General features: G+C 52.1%; 1 protein-coding gene across 4 annotated transcripts in view; it reads left to right on the top strand.

The window, feature by feature from the left end:
* IGDCC4 (immunoglobulin superfamily DCC subclass member 4) overlaps positions 1-20,724 on the top strand; it is a 198,021-nt gene that overhangs the window by 141,570 nt on the left and 35,727 nt on the right. For 3 of the 4 annotated variants that reach the window (XM_075006686.1, XM_075006689.1, XM_075006687.1), the window contains 9 exons: positions 639-1,049; positions 3,327-3,491; positions 5,204-5,341; positions 7,895-8,065; positions 8,751-8,984; positions 15,583-15,690; positions 16,948-17,131; positions 18,110-18,237; positions 19,438-19,608. In XM_075006686.1, coding sequence (XP_074862787.1) covers positions 639-1,049; positions 3,327-3,491; positions 5,204-5,341; positions 7,895-8,065; positions 8,751-8,984; positions 15,583-15,690; positions 16,948-17,131; positions 18,110-18,237; positions 19,438-19,608 — 1,710 coding nt within the window. The remainder of the gene's footprint in view (positions 1-638; positions 1,050-3,326; positions 3,492-5,203; positions 5,342-7,894; positions 8,066-8,750; positions 8,985-15,582; positions 15,691-16,947; positions 17,132-18,109; positions 18,238-19,437; positions 19,609-20,724) is intronic. The other variant, XM_075006688.1, reaches the window with a different exon arrangement.

Genomic DNA, 20,724 nt, shown 5'->3' with positions numbered 1-20,724 from the left:
AGGGGAAGGTAATTAGAAGAAAGCTGTCAGGTCCTCATTGTTCACTCTGAGTGTGGTATAGTTCTCCGTGGCGTTAGTACCATTTAAAAAAAAAAAAACCTCACAGAAGCTTTTTTACTTTTTGCCAAGTTCCCCTGTGAAAATTGGTATGCTCAACTTACGCCAGGTCTACACTAGACCTTAAAGTCAGTTGTAGATATGCACTTCCAGCTACGCAATTGCATAGCTGGAATTGACTTATCTGCAGTTGACTCACCTGGCCGTCCTCAATGAGAGAGCTCAGCGGGCGAAATTCTCTCATCGATCTCCCTTACTCCTTGCGAGATTGAAGAGTACAGGGGTCTGGTGCTGACCCCTGATCGTTTGATTTCATGCATCCCCATTAGGTGTGCGAAATCAAACCCCAGAAGATCGACCCTGACCAGCTTGAACCTCTGGGTACTCAAGATGTACCCAAGTTCCGATGTTGTGGAAGCCGCTGGGGAGAACAGCCTAGGACCAGGGAACTAGGCTACAAGTACATACAACTTTTTTGGCCTAGGTTACTCTACCGGGTACCTGGAGCTGGTTCTGAGGTTACGTGGCGTAGGAGGAAAGGGCATGCCTTTGATACGCTCCTTCCTCTGCTCTTCTTTCAGCGCCTCCTAGCATCTCCCAGTCTCCTGAAACCATCTCCCGCACCCGGGCCAGCACGGCCAGATTTGTCTGCAAAGCAGAAGGGGAGCCAGCCCCCACCCTCCACTGGCTGAAGAACGGGGAGCCCATCCTGTCCAATGGCCGAGTGAAAATTCAGAGTGGCGGCACCTTGGTGATCAACCAGATCGGCCTGGAGGATGCTGGCTATTACCAGTGTGTGGCGGAGAACAGGCTGGGAATGGCGTGCGCCACAGCTAGGCTCTCCGTCATTGTGCGGGAGGGCTTGCCGAGCGCTCCCAAAAAGGTGTCCGCCATCTCCCTGTCCAGCACCACCGTCTTGGTGTCCTGGGAGCGCCCGGAGTACAACAGTGAACAGATCATCGGCTTTTCCCTGCACTACCAGAAGGCCCTGGGTATGTGCTCTCCTGGGCGTGGCTGAGTTATCGCCAGCTGCGATAATATGAAGCCGCACGCTGCAGGTCCCCTTTGGGGCTTGTGCTTTGGTATTGGTTTTGTAACTGTGGCTGTTTGTGGGTTTTTGTCTTGTCGGGGAGGGTGTGTGCAGGCTGGGCGTGGGCAGACAGCAGTGTCTGGCAGTTGGCGGTGTCTCTTCAGAGAGCCTGCCCCTCGCGCTGCTGTCTTCTCCCCACGAGGTCCGAGAATCTAGTGGGGGGCTGGGCAAAATATAGACCACGGGCTGGAAGTGGTCTGCCAAACCTTTGGATCTGTCCCACCACAATACTTCGGGCCACTGATGTCCTGCAGCCCAGAGGGACGCTCTGGCAGGCTCCTTGCCTACTGTATGTCACTCAAAGCTGCCGGTTGCTGGGACCACATGCGTCTGTGCTGCATGCCCTTCGGGGGGGGGAAGGACTTTGCATGCCGTCCCCACCTCCAGCACAATCCCCACAGCTCCCATTGGCCAGAAAGCAGCCAATAGGACTTGCTTGAACCATGCATGGGACACGTTCATCACACAAAATCCCAACTCCCTCCTGCTCCAGTTCACAACCCAAACCCTCTGCACCCCTCCCCTGAGTCGCAACTCCATCCCAGACCTTACATCCCCTCCTCCAGGTCAGAATCCTTCCCTGTACCCATACCGCCTGCATCCTCTCCTCAAACCCAAGCCCCTGCTCCAGATCACAAGCCCTCCTTCACCTAAACTCCCTCCCAGACCCCACACCTCCACCTGCACCCCAGTTCGCCAGCTTGAGCTCCCTTCCGCACCCATCCTCCATCCCAGACCCCACATCTCATTCGCGAATACAGAAGAGTGTGGCCCTTGGTCACTAACCAGATTCTTGGAGTGCCACAGCTCCCCCCCTTCCAAAATTATTGCCAGTCCCTGTTCTAGAGGGTCCAAAAGGTTTCAGAGTCCTTCACTGCTGGATTTTTTTGGAAGCTCAGTTTGTGAGGCAGAGCTGCTCCCTGCCCCTCCCTCACGCACCCCTTAACGCTGTTCTGTTAAGGGGTGGAGCTAAGGCCACCTCTGGCTGTGCACACCCACTCCTGCACACACCATTCATTGCACCCACCACACGTGCATCTTGGGCATTCTGGGCATGCAAGCGGCTGCTTCTGTGACGCAGTCAGTCGCATGACCAGACTTGGCCGTGCAGAAGTGGAGGCCTGCAATGAAACCTGGAGCTTGAGGCTGTCTGGGAGAGTGCATGTTTGCAACAGGCCGCGGAGAATCCCACACGTGCAAGGAAGAAATAACCACGCTGGGATTCTAATCTGGAAATCTCAGCCAGACTGACTGATTTCCTACCTTCCAAGCCACTAGTCCGTCCTCTGGATGCCTGTGAAAAACTGGAAGATGAACCTCTTAGTGTGCTCGTTCAGATGCTTGGGAAAATTTTACCCGAGGTGACTTACAGGAGCTTCAATCCCACTGATGTAGGAACTTCCAAACTTTGCTGTTAAGTCTTTATTCTGTTACGACCCTGTTATCTGTGTACTTTTATGGGGGGTGGGGGGAGAGCGAGAGAGCGGGATGGCTCAGTGATTTGAGCATTGGCCTGCTAAACAGAGGGTTGTGAGTTGAATCCTCAAGGGGGCCATCTGGGGCAAAAAAAAAAAAAAGAGTTTGGTGCTTGGTCTTGCCAAGAAGGCAGGGGACTGGACTCAGTGAACTTCCTGAGGTCCCTTCCAGCTCTGAGATGTGCATCTCTGTATACTATTATTATGTACAATGTTTGTTACAATCAATGAACCTCTCAAAACCAGAAAAATGCTTGGTGCCAAGGCACAACAGCAGTGGCTATAGTGGTCAAAACTGGGCCCTAAAGAGGGTGTCTAAATCTACAATCAGCAGTCAGACTTTCTGAAAATTTAGCTGAGAACCACCCCACTCTGTGGATGTCATGGGAAGCAAGAGCTTGCAAGAGAATCAGGGTTCTGGGTTAGGCATCTTTGTACAGATTTAGGTGCCTAACTTTAGCTAAAATGTCCACACTTGGGCATTTAATGTCCCTGCCGAGAGAGCTCAGTGCCTAAGTTAGGACAGAACGTGACAGAGGAAAGCAGCAGATGTTGGGGCAAGTGGAAGAGGGAGGACAAGAGTTAAGTTGGAATGGTTTCAAAGATGGAAAACGATATAGGCCTTGTGGACGAGCCGATTTTGGACTAGATGGGTGTCTTGTTTCCTGCTTGTGCTGATGGTGGGTTTGTGCCTTTGTCTCTAGGAACCGACAACGTGGAATACCAATTTGCTGTCAATAATGATACCACTGAGCTTCAAGTCAAAGACCTGGAACCCAATACCAACTATGTTTTCTACATGGTTGCTTATTCCCAGCTAGGAGCCAGTCGGACGTCCTCTTCCATCATCGTACGGACTCTGGAGGACGGTGCGTTGAGTAGACCTGCGCCGACAGGGGTGTCTGAAAACGTTTTCAAACTACCAAGAAATCGTTGTGCTTCACAAATGGAGACATCACAAAATGCTGTGGGGAGACGGTATCAGTTTGTGGTAGTCCAGACACGCTGCTAATGGGGCCTGTTGCGTCTGGCTGTTTCTTTAGGCTTTTTTTCATAGACGTGGGGAATAGGGATCTGCCTAGGCAGCGAAAGGCTTTCGATGTTACCCTGCTGCCTTCTGATCCCGGTTCAGTTGACACACGTTACTTGAACTGCTTTCAGCTGTTCTGGGTATTTACTTAGGGAACAGTGATTTGCTCTGTGGGAGCTTGATCCCGAGCGCTTGAAAGCAGATGGAAAGACGCCCATTGGCAGCCCGGGGCTTGGGATCAGATCTGCAGCTGAGTTAATTGAAAAATAACATTTTGCATTTAAATGGCTTTTCATGCACAGGGTTCCGGAGCATTTCAGAGCCGGGGAATACAGAACTCTGCCCAAAGGCAGCCACACGGGCTGGTGGGCACCAGCCAGCTAGTCCACAGCATACTGCATAACAGTGGCTTTAAGGGGAGGTTTTTGGCCACATACCAGGCAAACCCCTTCTGTTATGTCCATCCATGACTTGTAACGTTTAATCTGTAATCCACCCCCATAGTAAACCCCGTGATCCCTGTGTGTGACAGGGCACAGTCACTGCTGGGGGCGCCCTCTTCTGGCTGGGTCTGGGGATCATGTCTCATACCTAGGCGCCCCTTTTCCAGGGTGCTGTAGTAGCCTCTCCTCCCACACGTTGCAGCACTTGCTCTTCGTGACTCAGTCCTCCAGCTAGGTCACTTTATAGTCTCCCTTTTGGGGTCCCAAAGTCCCTCCGGACCACCTGTCCATCCACCACCCCAGTGCCAGGAGCTGAATCCTAATCTGAGCCACTTCCCCTGTGGCTGCTGGGGAACTCGGACCTGCCCACTATGTCTGGTTACCAAGGACCCTATCATCAGTACCCAAGCTCTACACGGCCTCAGCTCTCGCTTCTCTGCCTCTGGACTTTGCCTTCCCCAGGCTTGCCTCCTCTGGGGGAACCCTTTCCATCAGGGACCGCATCTTGCTGCCCCTGGGTTTCCACCTCTCTGTGTCCAGAGAGTGACTGCTGACTCTTTCCCTGCAGCCCTCTTCTGCGCCCTGCTTCCAGGCTTGTATAAGCCCCAGCTGGTCTCCATCTTCCATTAGATATAGTCAGTCAATCCAGACCCTCCCTCTGGTACAGTGGAAGGCTAATATGGCCCCTCCTGAGTCCCCCGTAACCCTGTCAGGGCTGGCATGGGGTGAACACCCCATCACCATCTGACTCAGAGGTATGAACAGCTGCTGGAATACAAATTGGTGGTTCCAGGGAGTCTCTTTTTTCAAACCCAAGATGCAGTCCTTGAGCCCTCCCCCGTGGCAATAAACCTTTCTGTTTCCATGGCAAAAACCTGAAAGCAGGTAGGCTGCTCTGGTAGCAAACCACTGATGAGACATTGAAATGTGAGGAGTGGTCCGGCTCGGGTAATGCCAAAGCCAGTTCCAGAACCTTGGAAGCTCCTTGGCTCACACATACGGGCTCCCAAGTGGAGCTAGTTCCCAGGTTCGCCTCCTGCAGAAGTAGCTAGTTGCCCGTAGTTTTGGCCTGAGGGGAAGTCTCACCAGTTTGTTGCTTCTGTCCCAGTTCCCAGTGCTGCTCCTCAGCTGTCTCTGTCGAGTACAACCCCGGCCGACATCAGAGTGACGTGGCTGCCTCTTCCTCTGGAGCTGAGCAATGGGAAGATAACACAATATAAAATTGACTACTGCACCCTGAAGGAAGGTGAGGAGGAGACGGCTTCAGCGAGAAGCAGAGGCTGGGGCCTTCCGTGCGTTATTGCAGTTCTCGGAAGTGTATTGTGTGTGCCTTTAACGCTGCCAGAGGCGCAGGTTTGAAAACCTTTCCAGCCAGAGCTCCCTGTGTATCCAGAGCAGATGGACGGCCCAGAGGACAGTGCTGCAGGTGTCCCTGTGCTGTCCCATTGACGCGCCTCAAACCTCCCCTGAAAGGTTTAGACAGAAATTCAACCCCCGAGCCCATTTGGTACTTGGCCAGCTTTAGCTGAGCTCTGCCATTGCATTCCTTAGCTGTGACTGTGGATTTTGCCCCGTGGACATATGTCCACAGGGGAACTGGACTATGAATTGCATTTCACGTAGGCCAGCAAATAATCATCAGAGGGTAATTGGCGCTTTGTGCTTGACAGGTTTAATGTTTCTAGGGGCAGGAAGGGAAGGGCATTCCATGAACTGGAATCCTAATAAAGCACGCAAGTGTGTCAAAATAAAGCCAGCGTCCTGGCAAGCCCAGGTAACTGCTTTATCAGACCTTATTTGTACTGCTAGCCAGTGTAATAAACCCTCAATGGGGCTGTGACACTTTCTCATCAGTGCTGGCTTCCCAGCCTTCCTAGCTCTGCAGTGGTTCGCCTCCAGGATGGAAGGAGGAGCTAAAGAAGGTGGAAAACTGCCATGTTCCCTGGGATTTGAGCAGTATTTCTGTTCTGTACCATCAGGCCAGGTGCTTGGTTTGGTTCTCCATGGTGGCACACAGCCTGATGGACCAGTGGAAGCATTGGAGATGTCTGCACCACAGAGGGTGAGACCTGGATGTCTGTGCTGCTGCTGGGAGGTGGGATTCCCAGCATGGGCACTCAGGCCTGTGTTAGCTCTGCTCGAGTTAGTGCGCTAAGAAGAGCTTTGAAGGTTCTGCAGCACGGCTGGCAGCTCGGGCCAGCTGTCTCATCTTGGACCCAGGGGATGAGGCGGGCTTGGATTTCAGCAGCCAACCTGAGCTGCTGTCAGACCTGCAGCTTCCATACAGCTGTTTGTAGCCCAGTAGCTCGAGCAGAACTGAACACCCAGGCCTGGAAACGCACCTTCCGCTGGCAGTGCAGACACAGCATTAATGCTAAAGAACGGGCAGAATTCCCACAGGAGGAGTCATTTAAAGCTGACTTTGCATTAATGCCAGGGCCACTGGGGCTACGTCTACACGTGCAGCCAACATCGAAATAGCTTATTTCGAAGTTGCGACATCGAAATAGTCTATTTCGATGAATAACGTCTACACGTCCTCCAGGGCCGGCAACGTCGATGTTCAACTTCGACGTTGCTCAGCCCAACATCGAAATAGGCGCTGCGAGGGAACGTCTACACGTCAAAGTAGCACACATCGAAATAGGGATGCCAGGCACAGCTGCAGACAGGGTCACAGGGCAGACTCAACAGCAAGCCGCTCCCTTAAAGGGCCCCTCCCAGACACAGTTGCACTACACAACACAAGATCCACAGAGCTGACAACTGGTTGCAGACCCTGTGCCTGCAGCATAGATCCCCAGCTGCCGCAGAAGCAGCCAGAAGCCCTGGGCTAAAGGCTGCTGCCCACGGTGACCATAGAGCCCCGCAGGGGCTGGAGGGAGAGCATCTCTCAACCCCCCAGCTGATGGCCGCCATGGAGGACCCAGCAATTTCGACGTTGCGGGACGCGGATCGTCTACACAGTCCCTACTTCGACGTTGAACGTCGAAGTAGAGCGCTATTCCTATCTCCTCATGAGGTTAGCGACTTCGACGTCTCGCCGCCTAACGTCGAAGTTAACTTCGAAATAGCGCCCGATGCGTGTAGACGCGACGGGCGCTATTTCGAAGTTGGTGCCGCTACTTCGAAGTAGCGTGCACGTGTAGACGCAGCTTGGGTGATCAGTGTAGCTCCAGTGGAAATTTCTGACCAGGCGCCGTGGAACTTTTTGCTAATGGCACCTTATGACAGAGATGGTCTGAGGAGACCATGTTCAAATCAGGCTCTGGATTAGATGTAGGCTGGCTCTGAAGTGCCGTGAGTCAGGGCTAAGGTTTTGGGTTCATATGAGTGAGTTAAGGCTCAAGTTTGGCTGCATGTCTGACGGTACTGAAATCTCAGGAGGTGCTCTTCTGGGCCAAGATACTACGTGTCTGTCAGGTAGAATGGTGGAAATTTCCCCCCATCAGCTGTTTGTGGGAGACTCCTGCTGCATTCCTGCTGTCTCCAGACTGGCACGGGGTGTGCATGTGCTGGGGAGAACGGACCCCTTCCCATTCCCAGGGCGCCCCTGAGTCAATGATTCCTGAGTCACAGTTCCAGTGTTGGCCCCTTTCATGTCAGAAACCAGCTTCGCGCTGTTGCATGACAACATGGCAAGGAGGGCAGCTCGCCATTGGACAGAAGGCCAGCACAGTGCGCCATGCCAGTCTCACCTCCGCTTGTGTGGGGCGTGGCTCTGGCACAGCTGGCCCTGGGACAAGCCCGTCCTGCTGGGAACAAAGGCCTCTAACGTCTGTTCCCTTGGCTTGAGCAGATCAGTTCTCCTCCATCGAGGTGGCAGCGAACGAGACGCAAATCACCCTGGAGTCCCTCCACCCCAACAAAATCTACAAAGTGCGCATCGCCGCCAGCACCAGTGTGGGGTACGGAGCCCCTTCGGAATGGACGCAGCATCGGACCCCTGACAGGGACAACCAGACGCATGGTAGGGGGCTGGGCGCATGCAGAAGAGGTTGTTTTTCTTTGCTGGGGCTTGTAACAGCTCTGCTGTGAGGGTGGGGGATAAATAGCAGGGGTTTTCCCATTGCCCAGCTGAGGCTGGGTTGGGTCGACACTGAAGAATTGTAGCACTGCGTCCCAGCCACTCCAAACCTCTCCCCTAGTTTTCCATTTGTTTCAGGGAACCCAGAATGATTTCTTTCCCCCTGTGCCATGGTGCTGGGCGCCTGGGAGATGGTCCTTCTCCGCACCACCTCCTAGAGCTTCCTCAGGCTGTAGGCTAGAAGTAAGAGCTCCCAAAAAATGCACCCGGGGATGTTTGGAAGTGGGTTGGCAAAACTGAAACGGAGAGATGGACGCACAGTCAGCAGGGTCAGGGTGGGGCCTCAGCTGACTCAAACCAGGGGAGGCAACCCCCACCCCACCCCAGTAGCTCCCAGTCTCCAGCTCTCCCTACCAGGCTTCAACCCCTTGCTGTGTGGATGGGCACCAGTCCTCTTATTCTGCGTTCGTCCAGCTGGCCAATGAAGCGATAGAATCATCCCAGCTGCTCTCCGTTGCATCGGGGTGTGTCCCTTCGCTGGGACAGGCCCGTCCCGTCCATCAGAGGCAAAACAAGGCAATCCCGAGGCGCTGCTGAGCCATGGCTTTCTTTTCTCTTGTCTTTCTAGTTCCCTTTGCCCCAACGGAGTTAAAAGTCCGAGCGAAAATGGAATCGCTCCTGGTCTCGTGGCAGCCCCCAGCCAACCATGCCCAGATTTCCGGCTACAAGCTGTACTACCGGGAAGTGGGCGCCGAGGAATCGAGTGACGAAAGCCCTTCTGATGGCATGGAAGAGGAGAGCTGGGACGTGGGGCCCATCAAGCTGAAGAAGAAAGTGAAGCAGTACGAGTTAACTCACCTAGGTCAGCTGCCTACGCTGCCGCCTTCCCAATGTGCACTGTACTGTACCATGGCTCCACCTTTGGGTGGGAGGGGGTCGGGACCCAGAACTTCCAAGAAGGGGCAAAGTGTTTTGGCTGCAGGACCTTCCGGTGTACCATGGCACCTTGCAGAGTCTTCTGAATGGCCATGAGCTCTAAGCTCCTCCCACAGATCAGTCTTTAGCCTGGGTCGGGGGTGGGGCGCAAAGTGGGGGGCGTGAAAGTTTGTAAGGGGCACAGGGTGATCGGTTTCACCAATCCTGGAGGCAGAGGCGTTTCTTGCGTGTGTCACCTGCTTGCTAGGAAGGGGTTGGCAGAAGCATTGCTGGGGGAGTGGCAGCTCCTCTAATCTCTCCCCTGGTTAAGCTGGGGCTGTGTCAGTGCTGACTCCTGCCCTCCCCCCAGCTTTCAGCTCCTGCAGCCGAGCTGACGGGGGATGTTTCACCTACTTCGGAAGGAGTCCGTAGCCCCGGCTGTCAGCCCTTGCTTAGGGAAACTCCACTCCCAGGCCCACCTGCCTGCTCCAGGCTCCACCTTCCCCTTGCTCAGTGCCAGGTCCTACTTGCTGCAAGAGCATCCTGGCTCTCCCGTGCTGGGCTGGGCACCGACTGGGCCATAGGAGGGCCTGGTTTTTTCCCAGCCACCACCTGCCTGGAGCCCCAAGCTGCGGCTTGGGCTGGGTCTGTTGGCTCCAGACCTTGGTGCCCTAAGCAGTAGGGCCAGCAGCAGGCGCTGTAACAAAACCAGAGGACAGGCTCATTGTGGGGGGCAGGGGTGGGGGTGGGAGGCGTCACTTTTTCAGGCTGTTCTCTGCAACCTGCAAGAGTGAAACTGACTTTCCTTATCATAGACTCATAGAACAATAGAGCTGGAAGAGACCTGAAAAAGCCATCAAGTCCAGCCCCCTGCTCTAAGCAGGACCAAACCCATCAGATCAGCCCTGCCAGGGCTTTGTCTAGTTGAAACTGAAACACCTCCACGGCTGGAGACTCCACTGCTTCCCTGGGTAGGCCATTCCAATGCTTCACCACCCTCCTGGTGAAAAAGTTTTTCCTAATGTTCAACCTGGACCTTCCCAACCGCAACTTGAGACCATTGCTCCATGTTCTGCCATCCGTGATCACTGTGCACAGCCTCTCTCCAGCCTCTTTGCTACCTCCCTTCAGTAAGTTGAAGGCTGTTATCAAATCCCCCCTCAGTCTTCTCTTCTGCAGACTAAACAGCCCCAGTTCCCTCAACCTTTCTTCATAGGTCCTATGCTCCAGCCCCCTGATTATTTTGGTCACCCTCCGCTGGACCCTCTCCAATGGGTCCACATCCGTCCTATAATTGGGGGCCCAGAACTGGACACAGTACTCCACATGCAGCCTCACCAAAGCCGAATAAAGAGGAACAATCACTTCTCAGGATCTACTGGCAACACTCCTTTTGATGCAACCTAATATGCCATTAGCCTTCTTGGCTACAACGGCACACTGTTGACTCATGTCCAGCTTCTCATCCACTACAACTCCCAGGTCCTTTTCTTCAGAACTACTACCAAGCCAGTCGGACCCCAGCCTGTAACAATGCTTGGGATTCTTCCGGCCCAAGTGCAGGACTCTGCACTTGTCCTTATTGAACCTCATCAGATTTCTTGCAGCCCAGTCTTCCAATTTGTCTAAGTCACTCTGGACCCTATCCCTACCCTCCAGCATATCTACCTCTCCCCCTAGCTTAGTGTCATCTGCAAACTTGCTGAGGGTGCAATCCAACCCCTCATCCAGGTCATTGATAAATACGTTGAATAGAACAGGACCCAGAACCAAACCTCAGGGCACTCCATTAGAAACTGACCACCATCCCGACATTGAGCCGTTGATCACTACCTGCTGGGCCCGACCTTCTAGCCAGCTTTCTATCCATCTTACCGTCCATTTATCCAGTCCACATTCCTTTAACTTGCTGACAAGGATATTGTGGGAGACCGTGCTGTGGCTTGAGGAGAAGGTCCTGGCAGAGTGATGGGCAGGGATGGGGACTGCTGGCTCCTCCACTCTGCCTAGAACAGGGGTGTGCAAAGTGGGGGGGGGTGTACCCCCCCTTGGGGGCATGACATTTCATAAGGGGGATGCAATGCGATCAGTGTCCCCCACCTGCAGCCCCCCCCGGCCTCCACTGCTGCTGGGGGAGTGCAGTGCCTCACTTCCGGGGGACCGGGGGGAGCCCTGCTCATTGCAGGGATGAAAAGTGGGGCCTGACATAAAGGGTTTGCTCACCCCGCTTTAGCCAAACTGTTGCAAGGCCGAGTGTTCTCAGAGAGAACACCAGGGGCAGAAATGAATCCCCGGCTGTGTCAGGTACTTGCATGACTGCCTGCCAGTGCAGTATCTGAGTGCTAAGTCGTCATCACTAAATGCATTTAAAATGCAGAAATTCCTGCACGCTAATGTAGGAACAGATTGTCCTTTAATCAGTGATTAACTTGTAACTGGTGAAAGACAAGTTGAAAGGGTTGGTGTATCCTACATTCTTATCTCATAACTCAGGTCACAACAATCACCTTTCTCCTCTTAATACATTTCTAAGAACCGCTCTAATGCAGCCAAGTGTGTAAGTTGCTTCAGATAAAAAAGCACACAAACTATTTGCTGGAGATTAAAATACAGCCCAGAATTAATCCTTACCCACACCTCTCTTAACTTGGTATTATTGACCCCATTTCACAGATGCAAAAAATGGAGACGAAAAGGTTCAGAGTTAGTGATCAGGGAATGAGTCCAGGATAACGAGCTGCAATCAGATCTTAAGCTTCAGCTCACAAGGTGCTTGTAACCATTTACAACAGTAGAAGATCTGCATAGCACTGGATTATAGTAATTAGTTAATTAACCAACTGATAAGAAATCAGACATGCCACATGTACTCCTGAAATAGGACTCTCCTGCTTGGACTGTTTCCCTCCTCTGCTCCATGTTGCCATTGTCACATCTTGTACCTATTTGGTTAATTGTTAGACTCCAACTTACAACATATAGGGCTCCGTGGGACTTATCTTCAGCTGACATAAAATTATATTACTCCTTTGAAGTCCATACAGTTGTGCTGATTTTCGCTAGCTAAGCATCTGGCCCCAAATAACGCAGCGTTTTGCTTTGTTGCCCAAGGCCAGCTGTTGGAACGGCAGTCGGTGAGTGAGTGCCAGTTTGATTTACGTGCCTGGCATATACAGTGAATGATTTAACAGTCTCTCTGCAGGACCTGGGAGACTAACTTGTGTCACCGCTAAATAAACTTCCCTCTCTAGAACTGCGTTAAAGCTGTGTCTGCTTGTAGCACTGAGCGGGTGTTAACAGTTACACGTCTCCCTGAAGACTTTAGATCTGTCATTACTGCACTGAATAAACCACATCTGTACATCATGTACTGTCCTCACCATGACAAAACAGCAAGGGGAGCGGCTCAGGAATGATGTGAATTGGTTCCAAATGCTCAGCACATCACTTGTTCATCTGTAATTACTTCCTTGAATTTGGGCATCCATCATCTCGGGATGGTTTCCTTGTGATTGGGCTGATGGGGATTAACTCTCATGAGTTCATGGAGAGGCGGAAATGTCTTCCAGTTGGATGTGTCTCCTTTAGCGTGTCTTTGGCATGGCGTGCTCCAGGGTGCCTGGGAAGGAAGGGGGTAGAAGCATCTTGCATATGCTGGGAAGGCGGCAGGGAAGCGTGAGCTTATTAGTTTAAGGCTAGAATCTGCAACCCTTGCACTGGTGAGCACCTGAGCAGATGTCGTTTTGTTTTTTTTTTGAGGCTGTTTGCATGAGTCCTTATTGCACAATGTGGACTGTGGGCGCTTGGCGAAAATCTTGCAATTCGGAAATGAGAGGTAGATTGAGGAACTGCAAAGGGAATAGAGTCAGGAAAGTCATTGTATGGGAACTAGAAATGGGACATTATAATCTATGTAGGTCCATCATTCTGGGCTTAACTCTGAGAAGTGCTGAGCTCCAACAATTGTCATTTGATTTCACTGAGTACGCCGGGCAATTAATCACTGGTACGAGAATGCAAGAACGCTGGCTGTGAGTTACAATTAAAATAAATGCCCAGGACTTAATTCTGCCATCCATGTTGCTGGCGAATAAGTGGTCCCTTACTTTGGTACTTTTTGACCTGAGAGTGGGGGAGAGTCAACAGCCAATGGAGCACTTAAATAAATGAATGCACCAATAGATATTTGTTCATTGGAAAGATTTCTCCAGCTCCCGTATTTGAAGTGATGCGGGTTAGGTTACAGCTCTGTGAGGATACAAAATTGTCCTTTGCTTCCTGCCTTCACGCTGGTTCTTCCCAGGCAGACTGCCCGCTACGGGCATCAGCATTTTGCAGGATCTTTTTTAGTGCCGAGACCAGGGTTCCCTCCAATCTTTTCCATCTGTGGGCGTGTCCAGATGTGCTCCACCAGTGGAAACACATGCTGCGGGTGCTCTGCTAATCACCTGGGCAGAGCCTGAATCTCTCCAGGGCAGCCACCCAAGTGCTGACCATACAGGGAACCGTGGCCCTGGCTCTCCCACACCCAGTGCAGACTCATTTCCCAGCGTTTCTCCCTGACGCTTTTGTGAAGCCGAGAAGATGAGGCAGAGCGTGATGCTGAGTGAGCGTTCTGGGGAGCAGGGCCAGGGCTCAGTTGTGTTGCCCAGAGCCTGAGAACTCGGTGACTCTGTAGTCCAACAATGGTAGCCCCTGCCCCAGTGAATTGCAGAGGCTCTTCCTTGGTTGGAGGAGGCATGAATGCAGCTCAGCCTGTCTGTTTCATCCCAGCGCAACACCCAGGCGTCTTGTGAAGGAGACAAAACCGTGTTTGCTTCGGGGAGCCTTTCAGCCAGAAAAATGCGGCTGAGCTGTTTTTAGCTGCCGAACGTGAACATGTATTGTGCAGCAGGGCCAGCCTTCCAAGCACCCTTTGAATAATTTGCACCAATAGGCTCCGGAGCATAATTGAAATGGTAATAATAAAATTGGCATCAATCAGGCGGGCTTTGTACAGCTTACACTGGCATGGCAAGGGAGCTGGTGAGCCATGGGGGCAGGAGATGAATAAGCACATCCCTAATTAACAAACTTCATCAACTAAATGCCGGCGAGGGAACCAAAGAGACTGTGGGCTGCTTTCACTGCACTTCTGAACAAGCGACTAGATGTCCAGAGAGAGAATTACCAGTTTCTCTCTATTTAAAAACTTTGAATCTTTTAAGTAGTTTCCCTGAATAAACATCCTTACTGAAATGTCTTCCAACATGGCAGGAGAGAGCACTTGTTCATGAAAGGCGAGAAGAAAGAGGCAGGCAAGATTTGCAACGGCCTTTTGGACTGCATCAGCTAAGTTTGGTGTCCATAGTAGGAACTAAGTAAAGCACAGTGATTGCTGTTGTGTGACAGTCTGGGTCTTTTCCTGCCGGCCTGTTTGGGGTCAGTGGAAGAATTGATCTCTGTTTCCTTTCCGAAGGCATCTGCCTCGATTATTAAAGCAGCTGTGTTGGAGACAGCCGTAGGCACACTTTGTTGGTGTGAGCCCCAGAATGGCTACTGTCAGAATGGATGCTGTAAGGAGCTTGGCTGGCGGATAAGACCGATGGGGACTGATCCTGTGTTTCCGTAGGCACCAAAAAAATCCCATTGACTTTAACAGAAGTTTTCAGGGTGCAAGGGGTTGCAGGATCCAGTGGGCATGTCTTTAAACCTTCCTCCTGGTGTGTCCTTCTGATCAGAATACATAAACTGGGCTATCCTGGAGCAGAGGTGACTGACACTGTCACACCAAGGACCGGGTGAAAGGTCCACTACATGATTAGAGGGCAATTGGGAAATGAGGCCCAGAGTGGTTTGTAGATCCACGCGGGTGTTACTGAGTTACGAGGATAAGTGCAGTGCACTCTTTGGATGGTCAGTTTTGGTACATGTCTGTGTCTGCAGCATGAGAGTGAAAGAAACACGTGTATTCCATGGGAACTAGGTCTTCAGAGGAAGCGAAGGTTAGAGGGCTTAAGATATTTCTTTGCATGCTCGTTAGTGCAGTATCTAAGAAATTAATCCGAGGACATGGCTCTAAACTCCCAGATAAAGGATATAAATGTGGCACTTAGCTATGGAGAAGCCATTGGGTTACCCGCCATCCAGGTTTTCCCAGGATTATCCTGACTTTCTCAGGATAATCATACCTCAGTGCTTCCAGGATGATCACAGCTCCCCTAACAACACAGATCCCTGGCACTGTGCGAGCAAGTCACAGTGAAGCATTAATGCAACACCATGCTACTTTTCAGTGATGGAGGCAAGCGTGCAGAATTGGGGTGAGGAAATCATGAGTTTTTGTGCTATTGACTCGGTCTGTGACCCTGAGCGAATCACCTTGCCTCACTTGGCCTTGGTTTCTCCAGTTGTTAAAAGGAGATAACACTTTGCGGGGTGGTTGTGCCCTGAGGAATTAGCTGATAGTTGAACCTGGAACCCAAATGCTTTCTGCCGAGTGGCTTTGTTGCAAAAAGTGATTTTTTTTTTTTTTTGGCAACCTAAAACCTGGTTAATTTTTGCAGCCCCTGGGAGACTCTACGAGGTGAAGCTGGTAGCATTCAATAAGCATGAAGATGGCTATGCGGCTATATGGAAGGGCAAAACAGAAAAGGCACCAGTGACGGCAGTAGGTAAGGCACATCCCTGTGACTTCATAGGGTCCGTCTTAGCTAGGTCACCTGCAGCAGTCTGCCCTCATGTTCTGCCCTCTTCTGCTCTGCCCAGGGCTCAACCAGAGTGAAGGGGACAGAGATATAGGGGCAGGCGTTGTAGAAGCCAAAGAAAGACACCATTGTGAGCTCACACTGGTGTGCAGCAAAACCGCTCCTCTTTGTCAAGCAGGGCGGCTCTCTGAATTCTTAGAGCCACTTAAAACTGTTTCTTGGGAGGCAGCTGCAGAGCTCAACGGTTATGGGATCAGCCTTACCTATTCAGAGTACAGCATCTCGGAGGTGGGGAAAGATCTCTCCTCTTTACTACTATGATCCAGTGTCACACGGCCTTTCTCCCTCCCACCACACCCCTGCCCTTTCCAAGAAACACCGGTGGAGCTGTGCTGGAAGCACAAGGTTTCACCCATTTCAGAGGAAAGCTCCAGATGGGAATGTAGGCCCAGGAGTGGCCTCTGGTTCTATTTCCAGTGCTGATGCTCATCTGGGGTGTGAGAGCAGGGCTGGTAACCCATCTCCCTGGGTCTCTCTTTCTGTTCCTGCCCTTTGTCTGTTTAGATTTGAAAGTCTTCAGGGAGGGGCTTTTTCTTACTCCTTGCTGGTACCGTGCCCAGGCACGGTGGGACCTCTAGTGGCTGCTGTCATGCAAAGTGTAAATGAAATGACTGCCAGACAGGACTGTTCAAGTGCAGTGAGATTTGTTCCTAAGGTCGGCAAAACAGGACCCGTTTGGAAGTCTTGTTCATGCATTGCCTCACACAGTGTTGCCCTGGCTCATGACCAGGCTCTTGGGTCTTAGGCTAATGCAGCCAAATAAGAATATAGGCATGCGTCAGTTTCATTGCCTGTTTCCTGTAATAGTGAAATTCAGCGGCTCTTGTCATCCTCCCAGCATATTGTAGCTACTCATGGTACTTACGTGTCCTGGTACTAGTTTATCTGAGCACCTGACAACCTTTAGTGGATTTCTGTTCACAACCCCCAGCAGGCAGGGCTGTTATGCTCATTGCACAGCTGGAGAACTGAGGCAGAGAGTAATTAAGTGACTTGCCTAAGGTCACCTTGGAAGCCTGTGGCAGAATAGAAATTTGCTCCATGCCCCAGGCTAGTGCTCTAATCACTGGGCCTCCCTTCCTCTTGATTCATCAACAATGACTGCTCTTTTCCCAGGCCACTGTTACCTGTGTATTTTCTTTCTTCTTCCTTCATGTCCATTAGACCCTCCAGTTCAGAAGGGCCCCCCACTGCCCCCAGCGCATGTCTATGCAGAGTCCAACAGTTCGACCTCGATTTGGCTCAGGTGGAAGAAACCAGACTTCACCACTGTCAAGATCGTTAATTACACTGTACGTTTCAGCCCATGGGGACTGAAAAACGCCTCTCTGGTCACTTACTACACAAGGTAAGAGAATCACACAACTGAGTGACACAACGGCTTCCTTGTCGGAAAGTAAACAGGCATGTAAGGGAAATACATGGGAACTCTTGGTGCTCAGGTTTAGCAGACCATGGGCTTTTCTATGTCCAGGATGCACTTGCCTCTGACTTGTATCCATTTAGCCAGTTCTATGTCAGGAGTGGGCAAAAAGTGGCTCCTGCAGAATGGTCCCTATCTGAAATGCAGAGGTGGGGTATAGGAGAAAGCAGGCATTTTTCCATCTTGATTTGTAGGGGCCAAGCTGCACGCTGGGATCTGTAGTTCCCATGGTTTATATTAAGTATAAACCAGACTCACTAAAGCCAGCTTCAAATATTAAAAAATCATGAATCCTCACGCACCCCCGAATTGGAAGGGTTGGTCTCGTAGATTTGCCTTCTGGGTTTTGAGGCTTTAGTGGGGTCATTATTTCAGGGTTTTTGTCTGCAAGCAAATCATAAATAAATGAATAACCCCAAAAGCTAGACATGTACTTTTTTGTTGGTATAAGCTGAGATTCTCATATAATCCCATGACTCCTGGAGCTTGGACTTTAAGAAACATACATTCTGTGATTCTATCAAAACTTCCTAACTGTCAGGGGGGTTAAACACTGGAATAAATTGCCTAGAGAGGTTTTGGAATCTACATCAATGGAGAAGTTTAACAGCAGGTTACACAAACATCTGTCAGGGAGGGTCTAGATGGTGCTTGGCCCTGCTCTGAGGACCAGGGATTGGACAATGACCTTTCGAGGTCCCTTTGAGTTCTAGTGTTCCATGATTCTGTAAACGTACAAAACAATGATTGACTCGTGGGAGACGGGAGCACTATCGTTTTGGTCCACTCCATTGCACCCCCACCTTTTCTGGCCCTGGGGCTCCTGGTAAATTGCTGAGGCAGCTGGTGAGGAAAATCCCTGGCCTGGGTTAATCTGGTCCCTGCGTCTGTGTTCCCCAACAGTTCGGAGGAGGGGATTCTCATCAGTGGCTTGAAACCCTACACCAAGTACGAGTTCGCAGTCCAGTCTAACGGGGTGGGGATCGACGGACCCTTCAGCAGCGTGGTGGAGAGGTTCACTCTGCCCGACCGTAAGTACTGCACCGGGGTGAACATAAATCCCCTCGCTTGCAGAGGTCTCCCTGAGAGGAGGAAGGCCTGTCCCACCGCATGTGCCTTGCCTGCTCGGGGAGCAGTGATGTAACTCTCTAAAGACCGTTTCCAACTGTAACGAATGTGTGGGGTGAAAGGCCTGGGTGTGCGTCTTTCTGTCACCTGTCGGCTCTCAGGCCTCTTGTGCCGATGTGGCGGCTGAGAGCCATTTGACAGCACACGAGCCGTTCCAGAGCACAGTGAAGAGGAGCAATTGATACGAATCAGGGCAAATGTGTTTATTTCGGTATTGGGAGTATCTTTTGTTTTTTGGGGGGGATGTGTCTCTGAAATCTTTTTGTCTAGTGAGGAATCGAATGGCCTGAGGGTTGCTTTGAGCCATGGGGGCTGGCTAATGCTGGCCCATGTTGCCACAAAGAGAGTGGGTGTGAAGAGACAGTGGTAGGAGCTGAGGGACACCAGCGGGTAACCTCCCTTGTCCGATTGCTACCTCCAGGGGCTGCTTTGGGACTGGGTCAACCAATGGGGGTTCCAGCCAATGTGACCTCTAATTTTTGCCATCTATGTGCGGAATACATTTTGCTATGTGCCACCAGGCACGTGCACCACCAGTAGAAACACACACTGCTGGCTGGGGGTGCTCTGTTAATCAGCTGGGTGATATTTCAGTCCCTCCTGCGTGGCAGCCACGGCTTACAGGGAACGTTGCTCCCAGCCAGCTCTCCTAAGCCAGCTGTGGTGATAAGAGAGCTTTGGGGGAAGGGGAATTCAAAACCAGAAGGGTGCCTGGGGCTCGGAGCATCCCTCACCTGAGGTTCAGAAGAGCTGTGGCCTACTTTTAATGCTGCGTCTATTACTGAGCTAGCAGCTACGCCTGTGTTTTCCTGCTGCACCTTACACAGGCAAGCTCCCCTTCCGTCAGCTCCCGGGTGAAGAAGGAGCAGCCCAGTTTGAGCCCCATTGGCACCCACCAAACAGGCTCATGCCTGCCTGGCATGCCCAGCTCTCTCTGGTGCCCACCTGGCTGCCAGTTCCCACTGGCAAATGCAGCAGTGGCACCTGCCCGCCAAGTGGGAGGTGCCGACTTGGAGGCGTGGCCTGGAGAGCTGCATTTTCACCATTCCCCCTTTGTTTCCATTGTGCGTCTGGGGCTATTGTCCGACCCTGTCCACCCTCAGGGCCGTCAACGCCTCCCTCTGACCTCCGGCTGCACCCCATCAACCCGTATGCCGTGCAGGTGCACTGGTGTCCTCCAGCCGAGCCCAACGGCGTCATCGTGGAGTACATCATCCTGTACAACGCGAACAGCACGCAGCCCGACGACATGTGGACCCTGCTGAGGAAAGAAGGTGAGTGCGCGCGTTGGGCCCCAGCCAGAGCACAGGTGCCCGAACGTCCGCCTGAGCTGGGCACGTGTGTTGGTCCCATTGAATGTCAGTTCAGAACCCAGCCCCTCCACCCTCCCGTCTGTGCTGCTGACGGGGTCGCGCGTCTGTGCTGCCCAGCTGCTAAACACTGGGGATAGCTGGAGAGGTGTAACGAGCTGGCGGACAGACAGCGTGGAGGAACGGCTGAGCTCATCCGTCCTATAGTTAGCAGTGGAGGTGGCCGTGGTGCCCCCGGTGCAGAGCAAAGCGTGAGCATTGAGAAGAGAGTCTTGGGGGAGAGCAGAGGTGGGTTTGGAGGGAACCTCGTGAACAAGGCTCTCGAGTGCTTTCCGGGTTGGGGCCTTGGGGATACCAGGGGCTATCGCGTGAGGAACTTTTTGTTGATGGAGGCTCTAGGCCGTGGCTCAGAGACCAGCGTGGCAGGGAAAGCCTCTGGGTCGGTCGTTTAAAGAAAAGGCTCCTTGTTTGCGGCTGCTTGGAAGTTAAGCTCTGTGAGGTGGCAGCGGTGAGCACGTCAGCTGCCTGAGACCATCCAGGAGGCCCTCAGCAAAACCAGGTCGCTCTGCATCAGTTTTCGTCAGCTAAATAACTGTGCAGGCACAGAGCTGCTGGCTTGGGTGTATGCTAATCAGGAATTAAAGTTAGCACATAGTGGATCCTACTGGCAGTTCAGCATGTACCAGCCGTGATGCATGAGGGCCCTCAGACTGGCTCCAGTGGGATAACTCATGGAGCTCCATTCATGGGAGCATGGAGGCCGTAGCCTCGGGGCCTGGGCAATGAATGACACCAATATAAAGATGTACAGCCAGAAGGAAGCAGCTGATTGTGCGAGCTGACCTGCTGTGTGTTACAGCCCAGAGGAAATGCCATCCTGCATCCAGCCCAGAGCTCAGGGGCACAGGGAGCCTGGAGCAATTTGTGCAAGTCTCGGTGTTCAGAGCCAGTGACCCATGTAAACTCTATATAGACTGGAAGCCGCTTCCAAGCAGGGGGTGATGAAGCACCTCCTCCCCTACACCCTGTTGTTCCAGCACCTGTGGAGCATGAATTAGTGCAGGGGTGCACAAAGTGGGG

The sequence above is a fragment of the Carettochelys insculpta genome, chromosome 12 (assembly GCF_033958435.1).
Source record: "Carettochelys insculpta isolate YL-2023 chromosome 12, ASM3395843v1, whole genome shotgun sequence".
Taxonomy (NCBI): Eukaryota; Metazoa; Chordata; order Testudines; family Carettochelyidae; genus Carettochelys; species Carettochelys insculpta.
The sequence above is the reverse complement of the archived record's forward strand: the minus strand, read 5'-3'. Positions and strand labels throughout refer to the sequence as shown.